The following is a 13,465-nucleotide window of genomic DNA, read 5'->3' as shown; positions in this document are numbered from 1 at the left end:
TCATTAATTTTTTTTTCAATAATTTATACCCTCCAACAAGTCATGCATAATGTGTGCATTGTGTACCCCACAACAACACTAAATACTAAAATTTTGTCTACAGGCTTTAAATAAAACTACACAACCACTATTATTTGAGATCAAAATGTTGCATAATTTTTGAATATAACAATTTTTGATTAAACAGTTTATACAGTACCCTACTTATTGTTACCAAGAAATGCAAAATATGTTCAATAAATTCAAAGTTATTAGCGAAAATGTTACCCCTTACCCCATAATTTTTAATAATTACAAATTACTAATACGGTCAAAATTCCTAATATTATTACACATGTTTATTTGTTTTTAATCTTTAACTTCAATTTCTTGTCCATTGTTTTTATAGGTTTTAACATGCCTACCCAAGGGGAGAGGCATGTTGTTTACACCATACATGTTCTAATCACATAATAGCAACTTAAAGTTGTTATTTATTTTGGTGCTATATTTACAGTTAATTTTTTCCTACTCATTCTCTAAGTTATAAAAAGGTCAACAAAAAATATTTTTTGCGCTTCTATGAAAATAAAACACTTCCTTATAATTTTTTGTATGATTAAAATCAAATTGATTATGTTTTTGAATCTTTTTCCTGAACCAACTGCCCAGGCTTTAGACTTTTTTTTCACAGGAATTCTTCACTTTTGTAAACAACAGTCTCATGCATTGATAGCGTTCAAATAATTATGAATGTCTTATGAGTTGAATAAGGAAAATATTTTAATGAGTTGAAAGATTTAAATGTCAGCAGACTTTTGCTGCTGCAAAATAATGTTGCTGCAGCCTTGGATAGAATTCTACATGGCTGCAGGTTTGAATAGTCTTCTGGATGCATACTTGCACATAATTCCAAGCTTGTAGCTACATATCACAATAGGCTGCAGCCTTGCACAGAATTCAGGCTAACAGACCTTACTGCAGACACAGACTTGCATGTTTTCAGGCTACCTTGTTTTTTTACTTTGTTTTTAAATCTGTATTTTCTTCCTTTGTTTTTGTGTTTTTTTTTTTAATGTTTCCTGATACAATACCGGTAAGCATTGGTTAGCACACCCTTGTTCTTTTGTTGTTTCACAATGATTTCCAAATTTATATTTTTCAGCATCCAATCAACGCATAGAATTTCATTTTGAGTACATTGCACAAGGTGTTGCATCATGTTGTTAATATCACATGCACTTAAATCAATTTTAAGATTTTCGATGCTAAATTTTAAAAAAACAATAGAAATGTTGTAAATTGTACTTTCGTACAGTACGTGCATACAGTGAAATTCTCACACATACTTGTAGTTTTCTGATCAATTATTAGCAATGATCATTTGATTTTATTTGATTATTTATTTTTTAAATTAAAAAAAGAAGGATAAGATGTACAGTAGTCTCTGTTTCACACATTATTTTGAGAACGTAGTATATATATGTAGTATGCTTAGATAACATTTTAAAAATGAATTAATAAAAATCTATATAAATTATATATATAAATCTATATAAATTATACAAAACAATTATATACAAAGCCTGTGGTTATAAAAGGAAGTTGAAAAAATGGATGGACATATTATTATAAAAATGTAATTGTTCCTAAAATGAATGATTAGAATATACTTTATTTGCTATAATTTGATTTGAAAATTAGGGAATAAGTTCTTTTTTGAGAGATCCATACATGGCCCCGTTTCTGCTGCCAAAAATATACCGTATATATACGGTATATTTTATATACGGTATATTTTTTGGCAGCAGAAACGGGTCTCATAAAGAATATACCGTATATATAAATATTCCCATCGTTTGTGGCTATTATACGGTATATTCCAAAATATACCGTATAATGCTTAATGAATAGCATTTCATTTAATGTAGATTATGACATTTCTTTCACCTTCACTTTTGAATCCAGTACACCTATAACATAGGTGAACAAATTTTTTCTTTTACAGTGACATTGCCTAGCAAACCAAAAACTTTTGAACTTATTGAGGGTGATGTATTAGAGTTACGCTGCAACTTGGATATGACAGCATATACAATAACATGGTATTTTATTGAGACCATTTTAGAATCTAATGAATCGATTTTGGGAATTAATATGTCATCTTTTGATCAAAGTGGTAAATATTCTTGTCGAGTTTCTAATGACAGGCAAGAGGTCTTCATCACTTTTGGACGTAGGTATATTCCGATTACTCAATTTAGTTAAACCTTAAAACTAGAAATAAAATGTTACAATTAGTCAAAATAAATATGAACTTTTCTAAGAAAACAGAATGGGCTTTATTCTAGGACTGCAGCATCAGTCAACGATCTAGTGAACAGGTCCCAGAATATCCTATCAAATTTTGTTTGGGTGGAGTTGTGGCTTGGTGGTTATGATGCTTGGCTACCACTCCAAGGGTCCTGGGTTCAAGTCCCGTCACATGTCAGGATTTTTTCTAAGGACCAAATTCTCCACTTCCAAAGACTTGTAATAAGACTTTGTTATGTAGAGCAGCTTGTGTATAATGTTTGTCTTGCGAAGGGTCCCTAATGACTGCAGCAATAGCTGGATGGATCACCCTCATTAAATATGGTTTAAAAAAAAAAAATATATATATATAATGTTGTAATATCATTTTCTAACAAAATGTTTCTTTGTGTGTATTAAATTTGTTTATCAATTATAGTAAATTTAATATCCTTCAACAGGTAAACAGGGAGCGGTGAATAATCGTACATGTTTACAGCTACTAGCATCGGTGGCCTTATTCACATGAGTGACGTCTTGATTGTTTATCATACCTCACCATTGTATCTCGGTGTGGTCTAGGGCCACCACTTATTCTTGTGTCAGCTTTTTTGTGTACTTAATTGATTTCTCAATTACTACATGGTACAGTAAAGTTATCAATTACAATAAATTTAATATCCTTCAACAGGTAGACCGGTAGCGATCAAAAATCTTACATGCTTTGAGACGAATATTACACATTTCAGATGCACATGGCTACCTGGAGACTTGGATACAAACCTTCCAAATGAGTACCTTATTTACTATGGAAGGGCCTCAGTACCTTTATTGTAAGTTTATGGAGAGTTTGCTTACAGCATATAATCATGGATTTGCCTTGTCAAAGACAGAATGTAAAGCTTTGTCTACACTATCAAATTTGATGTGACAAAAAAATGAAGATATGCCACATTTGATAGTTTGAAAGTTCAATGGTTAGGGCATCTACATATCCTGGTTTGAAACTTTTTCTCATTCTCACAGATTTATTTATCATTTCAAATTAATTAATTTATTTATTACCAGGCAGTTTAGAATTAATATTCTGCAGTTCCTGTGGTATTTATATATACTGTATATATAAACTGTACACATATATACTGTTCATAAATATTGACTAAATGTATTATGATGTTTTTCTCTTTTTTTTTTGTAGAAATTATAAAAAGACACATAATGAATATATAGATTTAGCTTATGACCATGGCAGAATGAAAGTACAGTTGCATGTCTCAAATGCTTTAGGAGACCACGACATTGCTTATTTTGCTTTCTATAGCAGTAAGTTCTATATACACACAATTTATAAGTTAGTATAAGTTATTAATTTTTTTCCTCAGTCTTTTAAAGGTCGCAAACTTGCCTACATTTTTTTTGTAAATAGAAATCCAACATGGGCCTATAATTGCAATAATGTGGAAAATAAGCCGACTCTAATAATTGAAATTGCATGCATCACACTTATATCATCACAACGATATATAGAGTTGATCATGAAGAAAAACATACAATTGTATAAAATTGGGTCTTTCTCGTTTTTAATTAATGGATTCTGCCAAAAAAGAAAAACAATTCAGCAACCAGACAACACAATGCTAGTCCAATAATCTATAGAGGTACGATACTTGTACATCTGAAATTGTGCAGCTTGCACAGCTGCTCAAGATTGTTGTTACCAGGTTAGGAGAGCTTACAATAGGCCTTGATAGAGAAGCCGGTGATCTGGTAGTGATCAGTCTTAACGTAACCTTAGGTTATTAAAATATAAAATATTATAATTATTAAAAATAATAATAAAATATTAAAAGAAATAATAAGGATGATAAACAAAAAAGATCTTCACAGCAGGAAATAAACCAGGGAACGCAACAGTGTAAGGCTGGATATATAACCATTACACCAAACTCACATTCAAAAGTTGTAGTACACTTTAATCTAATCACACTGAGCACTAGACATAAAACTTTTTAAAAAATGTCGGGGAAATCATGTAGGGGAATTATACTAATTGTATAGTGGCCTTCTAGTTTTATAAGAATTTCATGGGGAAAAAAAAGTCTTTCATAATTTTGTTTGTTTCCCCCTAGACCAACCCCCACCTACAGTACAATATAAACACAATTTTGAAAAACTGTTTTAGTAAGTAAAACAATTAATTTCAAAATCACTATTTCTGCACAAAATTGGAAATAACACTGTGCAGTGAATGGGCAATTATATAAAATCAATATAGCAGAAAAATCATACTAGATAAATGAATGAATTGCCATTTTCTTATTGTAATATATTATGTTGAAACCACTGCCACTAATTTCTTGTTTTTCTTTTAATAGTCATGATGTATCCTCCAAAGAATGTTGTGGGACGGATTGAAAATGACACGTTACTTAAAGTAAATTGGGATCCAACAAAATATAAAATAGAGCATGTTTACGTTGTTAGTTATAAGGAGGTGTATCCAAACATGAAACCTCCAGAGAAGAACGAGGTATGTTTTTAAAAATCCAATAACCTAAAAAAATGTACGTTATGTACATTTAATTCAATTCAATTACATCATTCGCCTAAAAGTGTGTATCTCTGAAACTACAGCACAATATAATACAGAACAAAATGCCATGACACATCATTCTGTAAGATTCAGTATTCTAATGGCAGATGGGTAAAAACTATTACGAAATCTATTTGTACGAGAGGCGATGGACTGGAAGCGAAGTGTATTAAATAAATTTAAATTAATTAAAATTTAAATAAATTATTTGTTGGGCGATAGTTCCCACTTTCATAGACACTATTGTTTCCTTTTTCTGCTCACACTAAACTTTGATATTTTTGTATTGTTTTTCAGATCCCTTGTGATAGATCACATGACGATTTGTCTGAGAAAATTCTTGACATACCTACAGGCTACAAGGAGTATGAGGTACAAGTTGCCGTCAGATATTCAAGAGAAGGCAACATTAATAAATGGTCGGACATTGTTGTTGTCATGAAAGAAGAAACAAGTAAAGTTGAATACATTTTTGCATTATATTAAAGTTTGACCATATAATCGCAAACCATTGCTTCTATCTTCAATTGAGCTACAGTTTATTTTTGCCGTAGGCCTCTAGTATTTGTTTGTATATTAAAACCAGGGATGCAATACTTTTTCATGTTTTGACAAAAAGCTAAGTCAAGATATATTAAGTTTCTTTTTTATTTACTTATTCATTCTGTTGATCAAGTGGATAATCAAGGATAAAACCACAGAAAAGTACAAAAAGCAACTGGTCCCTAGTTTATTAAGGTTTTTACTATTTCCATGAAATCATCAACAATTTTAAGTTCCTTTAATTTAGTTTGAACTAAACATTTTTCAACAGAACCACCGGAAGGTACAGTGGATGGTAACTGCAAAAGGAAAGATGGATATGATGTACTTACGTGCAATTGGGAGGTATGAAAATAAACACCACAAAATATATATTTGTAAAGATATCATCAGACGGAAAAAGTGAAAAAAGTAGAGCGGGTTAGGAATTGAGAGTAATAAACGGGTATATTCGCAGACATCGAGGACCATAGAGTACACTTCTGCGCACACCAAACATGAGTATATGAAAGTGAATTTATGTATTTACTTTTTACCTCAAAACTGCTGATATGATTCTTTTTTTTATAAAAAAATGAATAATGCTATCTATAGTTTTTACTTGGCAGATAATGAATGACCAAAATGAAAAATTATTGTAATAAAATTCTTTTGAATTGCAACAAATCCTGTATAAGTTACAAAAATACATAATTATTTCATCATGTTTGTAGTATCCAAACTTATGATGGTTATCTAAAGGCTATTAACAATAGCAGATAAATGAAATAATACACCAAACATCGATCGATCAATCAGTATAATAAGATTGGTTTTTTTTTTTAAGCTTTAGGAAACTGATTCATAAAACCATGGAGAATTCTCCATGATGAAACCCACTAAAAGCTACCTAACCAGAACAAATTATTGGGATCCTCCAATACTCCTCATACCACACTTTTATAGCATGGTTTTAAATATTTATAACATGCAATGGTGACATAATTTAACATTTCATTAAGATTTTGACAAATGCAAATGTCTTTAGAAATAAATCTTCATTTTCTTTTAAAAAAAAAGAATCATTCCTGTTGTTACAGTATAATTAAAAAGAAAACTAATTTGTTTCTTAGGAACTACCTCCAGAAAAACAAAATGGTCATCTTCTTAAATACAAAATAACAGTTTTTTCTGATGATAGAGAAGTGGATATAGCTACTACAAAATACAACACATCACTTCAAGTTGAATTTACAGGTAAATACTGTATGAACCGATACCTTTTACTCCTAAAGCTACTTGAAAAATGGCACTATTGTGTTGAGTAATGGAAAATTGTTGAGAAGTAAATTGAATGACATTGCCTTCCATTTCAAGTTAAAATAAGCTTAACAGTTACAATACACAATTACTTAAGTAAAACTAAGTTATAATATAAAAACAATTTAATTTAATGTTTGTCTTTAGTGTAAAGTAATGGAAAATTGTTGAGAAGTAAATTGAATGACATTGCCTTCCATTTCAAGTTAAAATAAGCTTAACAGTTACAATACACAATTACTTAAGTAAAACTAAGTTATAATATAAAAACAATTTAATTTAATGTTTGTCTTTAGTGTAAAGCCTAGATTAAGTAACTTTTTCAATTTTTCAGCGGGCACGGCTGCGCATGACCGGCCTTGGCTTTGCAAAACTTCACGTCCATGTGTCTCAGTAACCACCATTAACGATTGCGTAAAAATGTGAAAATATTCGCAGTCCGGTTCGATCATCGTTATCGTTATTTATTTTCAAATTTTATTTTAAAATTATAATGCAACTAGTCGTAACGTTTCGTCGACAGGAAAACAGGCTTTAGGCTATTGACGAAAAAAAATAATAATAAACAGTTCTGTATATTAAATATGGTCTATAAAACACACTATATTCAGATAATTATATGACAAAAATCGACTGGCCAAAACGCCTCAGATGCTGTCTCCGGGCGTCTAGAAAAAAAACATTTCAGGGGGAGCATGTCTCGGACGCCCCTAGATGATTAGTTTCCCATATCGGCCCCCTCTTTATCAAAATCCTAGATCCGCCCCTCCATTACAATTATACAATTATGATGACCGTATAAAATTAGAAAAAAATACGAAATGTACTTACATTTACACCGAATGTGGAGTGAACAGGTCGGTTGAGCAGAAATTTAAGCATTAAGCATATCACTACCATATTTGGGAACATCACCCCTTGTTTTTTGTCAAACTAGTTTGATAGTGTAGACAGATCTTATTTTGGTGGGGTTTTTTTTTCGGAGATGATTTATGTGAAACAAACTAATTGATTATGTATACCATTAAACAATTTGATTCATACTGTAGGTTTGGCACCATATAATGACTACATTGTAAACATCACAGCACACAATTCAGTTGGTTATACCACGATTAGCTCCAGTTTTGTTGCTGGTCAATTAACTGCAAGTGGCATAGGTAAGACTGTTTTTAGAATTTCAGAACAGTATTCATTTGGGTCTGTATGAATCTAGAAGATTATTTTTTTTATTTAATTATTCACACTTCAAAAACAAATAGTACAAATTTAGTAAGCAGGTATCTGGTATTAATTAAAAGACACTTGTACATAAAAAATAAACTGAGCCTCAAACTGTTGGTTATGTGTACATAAATTTAAAATGTGTTATTTCCAGAAGGATTTATCTTATTATGATAAAATAGAACATTTTGCTTTTCTTCTAAAAAAGCCTAATTTTTTTGTTTAATAGTTAGATAGTTCAATCTCATGTTGTGGGACCTCCAGAAATGTTAAAAAAGTAGGTGGGTACAGTGAAACACCCCCCACTACTTATAAGAAAGTTCTTCAATACAGTAGAAAAATCACTCCCCCCACCAACAAAAAAAATACAGAGAAAATGTATTGATTGATAATTATTAAAATGTATGTTTAGAATGTATGGCATTTATATACATTTTCTGGTTGTTTTATTTTCAGGCAAGGAGTATATAGCAGTTATTATAATAGTGTCAATAGTATTTGTTACGTTACTCATAATTTTTATAATACGCCGAATGAAGAAGGCAGATGTTCGTTACCTTCTCTGTAATGGAAATTTACTGACTGAAGTACAAAATGATGCTATGATTTCTGAAGAACCATTGACCTCAGTTGACCCATTTGCAGACAGTTCAGTTATTTAATCAACAGAAGCACACTTTCTTCTGGGAACTACGTATCTGGAAGCGGGACTAGTTGTCAGACGGCAGATACACATTTATCTAGCTCGTAGATTTGTTAACCTATTTAGTCTTTCTATCGCACCAAACAGTGAGTGCCACAAGTCAGCTGGGCTAAATTCTTGCCATTAGTTACAATTATAATAAACTTTACTGTCTTTCATAATTTTCAAATTGGCTAAAAATAGATTTAAACTTAAAGATTCAAAGTTTTTAATTTTGAAATGCACATAAATTATGGCACAAATACTTGTAAATGCTATAGGAAGTTGACCCTGATATGAAGCATACATTTCAAGTTTCACTGTATTGATACATTTATTAATAGAGCTATAAATTATTTTAATGTTCATTACAATATAGTTGACAAACAACAAAGACCAAATGTGTAATTAAAATATTGAAATTCAGGTGCCAAAAAGTCATTTTTTATTTATTTATTTCAACTTTATTTATAGAGGGTAACCCTTCCAGCTGAACCCGCAGGCCAGCTGATATTCAGGAGCCCTCTTAAAAATGACAAAATATATAAAACTATACTTAACTAATACGAATCTACTATATACATTTAAATTTAAAACTATTATATAAAAAAATAATTATCCAAAAAAAATTCAATTAAACAATTACGATAAAATGTGTTTTTTAAAATTAAATTTAAACGAGTTAATATTGGTACATTCTTTCAAAACTGAAGGTAATACATTATATAAAATACAAGCAGAATAAATAAAAGAGCGCCGGAAACATTCCAATTTAACTTTGGGTACCAGCAAGTCTCCCCTGGAAGCAGCCCTAGTCCTCATAGAGCGTATCGGAACAGTGGAAAATCGTTGGGTGATGTATCGAGGGGCAATATTGTTCATGGCTTTAAAAGCTAGGCAGCCTACCTGGTACTGCACCGTCTGTGACACATTCATGATGTGGAGAGATGTTAGAAGAATGTGAGTGCTGGTGCGAGGCGGAGCTTGAAGAACAACACGCATAGCGCGATTTTGAAGTTTTTGAATCTTATTAATGTTTGTTTTACTTCCGGTGTCATTATCCAATCAGATTTGATACCATGGTAATAATGCCTGCATATCAATGGGTTTGAATCTGTATTGAGGCAGCTTTTTATCTTTGTAGCAAATGTCCTCATCTTCATTTTATAATATTATTTTTCAGTGTATCAGCATTTCTCTATGCCTGTAATTATAAATTGTAAATATTGTACTCTGAGGTAATTTCATGAAAAGGTGCTCAATGTAGGTCCTACTGGGGCAGAAGATTGTATACAGTATGTATACACAAGCAGAGTTTTTTTTAAACATGACCAGCCGGCCTACTGTGTATCAGTGGCAGATTGTCATGAAGGCAGTCAGGGCTAATTACTGTAATTATAACTGGATTATTCATATTTGTGTATATAGTCAAAGTAAAATATTTTGTTTAGCATATTATTGTATATATTAATACAGATAAGACCTACCCTTTTCTGAATAGTACATAGACTGGCGGCCCACACTATGTATGAACAGGCGTTAAGGGTCTTTCACACCTGTTCCGGCCCGGTTCCGGTCCGGCGAATCGAACATCAATGTTTCGTTTTCACGCGGCTATGCGCCAATCGATATGCGCGTAGCCGCGTGAAAACGAAACATTGACGTTCGATTGGATTTTCCGGCGCTGGACCGGAACCGTGCCGGGACAGGTGTGAAAGACCCTTTATGCATTGCAGTTTCAGATACACATGGTCAGCTGACTCCACGAATGTAAAGTATTTTTAAAACAATTTATGCAATTCTTAAAGATGTATTGTCCCTCAAAAACATGAAAAATGAAGATTAATTAAATCAGACTTTGAATATGTTATTTTGTAGTTTTCATAAAGTTAATCACTTCAATAGAAAAAAAAACGAAAAAAAATCTTGTTTTAACTTATAAAATGACGAAATAAATGTTAAAATTCAACCAAAAATCCATTGGCTGGCAGCCAATTTGAACATTTTTTGCTTTAAATTACATTTTTTCAGGTAAATACATATTTTTTCGATCCAATTTTTGGTCAAAGTGGATAACTATTATGTTACATTAAAAATAGAATTTTCAACAAACATTGTTTTAAGAATTATTTTTTCAGGGGGACAATACTGTACATCTTAATGTATATATGATTAATATTATGGTATCCCAATGTACAGTGGCACAGATTTAGGGCTGGAAACCGGACAGGGCCCTTTTAGGCTGGTCCAAATTTCAATTACAAGTTTGGGGTCTTGCAATCCTTAAGATGAAAGATCCCAGTTTGCATGGCGCTGTTGGTAATATTGATTGTTATATAATATTGATAGCTTTGAAATGTGCTATTTATTTTAAGTGTTCTTTTACAGACATTCCATTACAAATTCTATTTTTAATACAGTAAAATGTGTGTACAGTAAATGTATAATTTGCTTTTAATAAATGGTCCATTTAATTTCATGCTATTTCCTAAATACGAAGATGTACACATAATGTGGTGAATTTGTATTAAAGTCAACATATGCATATCAAAAAAATACTATATCAATACATATATATAATTAATAATAGTTATATCGATTATCGATTATATATGATATATATTAATATCTGTTAGCTTGACGTAATGCTGTAATAAAAAGCAAGAACCACACCCAATATAGTCTACTTTACAATTTTCTGTAATCTTTGAATACACTTTCTTCTGTGAATAATATAATAATGTTTTAATTAAAGAACGTTCATCATATTTTATTTCCTAATCAAAAACTATTTGAAGTGATTGTCATATTCGATATGAAAAATGAAAAAAAAACCTGGACCACACCCTCTAGGACTACTCTGTCCTCTTGCCATTTCTTTACAAAAATATAGAATAAGAATTTTGAAAGTTTATTATTTTGGCAATTTTTACATGATTTATTAAAATGTTATGGTTACTATCTATTAGTCTCACTACGTCTATAAAGATGATATGGTGCAATATTATTATAGTTCAGGGAAATTGTTACCTTTTTTTGCTATTTTGCCAATCCCAGCTGTAATAATATACTACACAGACAAAAAATAACCAAAGTCCAACCCTTTTATTTTTTGGCATAATTCTTTATTATGGCTCTGTATGAGGGCAATAACGCGCTAGTACATTATATATGCGCTATGCAAATTATTGCATAATAAGAATTTTAAAAAGTCAACATTTTTTAAAAAAAATACCTGTACTATAGGACAGGAAAATTTTCCCAAAAATTGACAAATATTCAACCCTTTTATTTTTTGACATAATCATTTACTATGGCTCTTTAAGACGGTATAAACGCAGTCTACCGTATGTGCTATGCAAATACAGATCATACAATAAAATGCTTGACATTTTTTTGAAAAAAAGTGCCCTTTTTTTACATATTTAGTTATCATGATACAAGTTAACTCAAAACATTGTTGAAGGTTTGGTCATTTTTCATTATTATTTGGCATCATTGCTTGCATGAAATGAATGGTCAAAGTTAAAAAGGCCAGAGCAAAATAAAAAACACTTGTAGAAAAATAGTTTGAAAGCTAATTTAGTATTTATTATTTCAACTATTTAGCACAATGACTACTTTTCTTTTATGTCCCTTGTACAAACAAAAATATAAGTAATTCACATGACCATGACATTTCTGTAAATGAATATTCCAAATTTAGACGATGGATAATTTAATCAAAAGATACTTTTCTTTTGGATGTCATTTCACAATTTTCCATATTATACTTTCAAACTTAATTTGAAAAATAGAATGATTCAAGTTTATCACACACAAATTCTAAAACATTACGAAACAGGTCAAAATTCAAAGGTGTTGAGTATTGGGAGAGTTATTTTGTGTGGTGAATAAAACAGAAAAATATTACAAAATATCATAGAGGTATTATTTATAAAACTAGAGAGACAACTTGGACATAGTTACTATCAAATAGGCCTGTATTCTCAATCAGCTATGCCTTTTTGAAGCTGTTTTGATATCTGCATTAACAGATATAGCAGACATTTCAAAGATTCCCTGTCCTGTTCGTATCTTTGTTGCCTAGTTATTTCTCTAGTTCGTCGCATCACATCTATGCAAAATATAGATTGATATGAAAAGTTGCAAATTTAATAAGATGTTTCTTATGCAAATGACTGATATATGAAATAAAAGGATGAGTTCCGTCAAGGTCTGTTCAGCATTTCAATTTTATTTTGTATGTTAAACACATTTTATGTTTTAAAAAGAAACAATACAAGTAAATGTAATTCTATGAATATTAACAGAGTGATACCTGTAGTAAAGCAATATAATTAGATGAACATTTTTTGCTATAAATGTAAATCATCTTTATTTATTTAGTTATTTTTTATAGCCATATCTCCCTAACCATTTATAATAAATGAATTTAGTATACTAAACACTAATTTCATTACTACTTAAACATTCTCAATTCTTGTCATTAAAAAAAAATGTATTTTTGTTTATAATTTATACAGTTATATTAATTTACAGAGGCCTTTTGTTTTTGTGATACAGTACAACCAACCAATTTTTTAAATAAAAACTATTAATATTTTAATGATTTTTTGATGATAATTACACAATGGTAAACAACATTTATGTTTTGAATTGACTATTCCATGTTGGTTGCTTAATAAGGAAAAAAAAAGTACAATAAAAAGAATGATGACACAACTGTTACCATAACACTTGCTTAACAATCAGTGAGCGATTGCGTTAATATTTATGTTTTTTTGAATAATTAACATACTTAGACATAAGATATTTTTCGACCTAATAACATGATATTATTCGAGAAATAT

The 13,465-nt window shown here is 30.5% G+C and overlaps 1 protein-coding gene across 1 annotated transcript in view; it reads left to right on the top strand.

The window, feature by feature from the left end:
* The window catches only part of LOC140050989 (interleukin-6 receptor subunit beta-like), a 133,568-nt gene that overhangs the window by 64,930 nt on the left and 55,173 nt on the right, over positions 1-13,465 (top strand). The window contains exons 3-10 of the mRNA XM_072096041.1: positions 1,988-2,219; positions 2,967-3,104; positions 3,470-3,594; positions 4,647-4,801; positions 5,162-5,318; positions 5,679-5,752; positions 6,520-6,643; positions 7,756-7,866. Coding sequence (XP_071952142.1) covers positions 1,988-2,219; positions 2,967-3,104; positions 3,470-3,594; positions 4,647-4,801; positions 5,162-5,318; positions 5,679-5,752; positions 6,520-6,643; positions 7,756-7,866 — 1,116 coding nt within the window. The remainder of the gene's footprint in view (positions 1-1,987; positions 2,220-2,966; positions 3,105-3,469; positions 3,595-4,646; positions 4,802-5,161; positions 5,319-5,678; positions 5,753-6,519; positions 6,644-7,755; positions 7,867-13,465) is intronic.

Source organism: Antedon mediterranea, chromosome 6 (genome assembly GCF_964355755.1).
Source record: "Antedon mediterranea chromosome 6, ecAntMedi1.1, whole genome shotgun sequence".
In the NCBI taxonomy this organism is placed as follows: Eukaryota; Metazoa; Echinodermata; class Crinoidea; order Comatulida; family Antedonidae; genus Antedon; species Antedon mediterranea.
The sequence above is the reverse complement of the archived record's forward strand: the minus strand, read 5'-3'. Positions and strand labels throughout refer to the sequence as shown.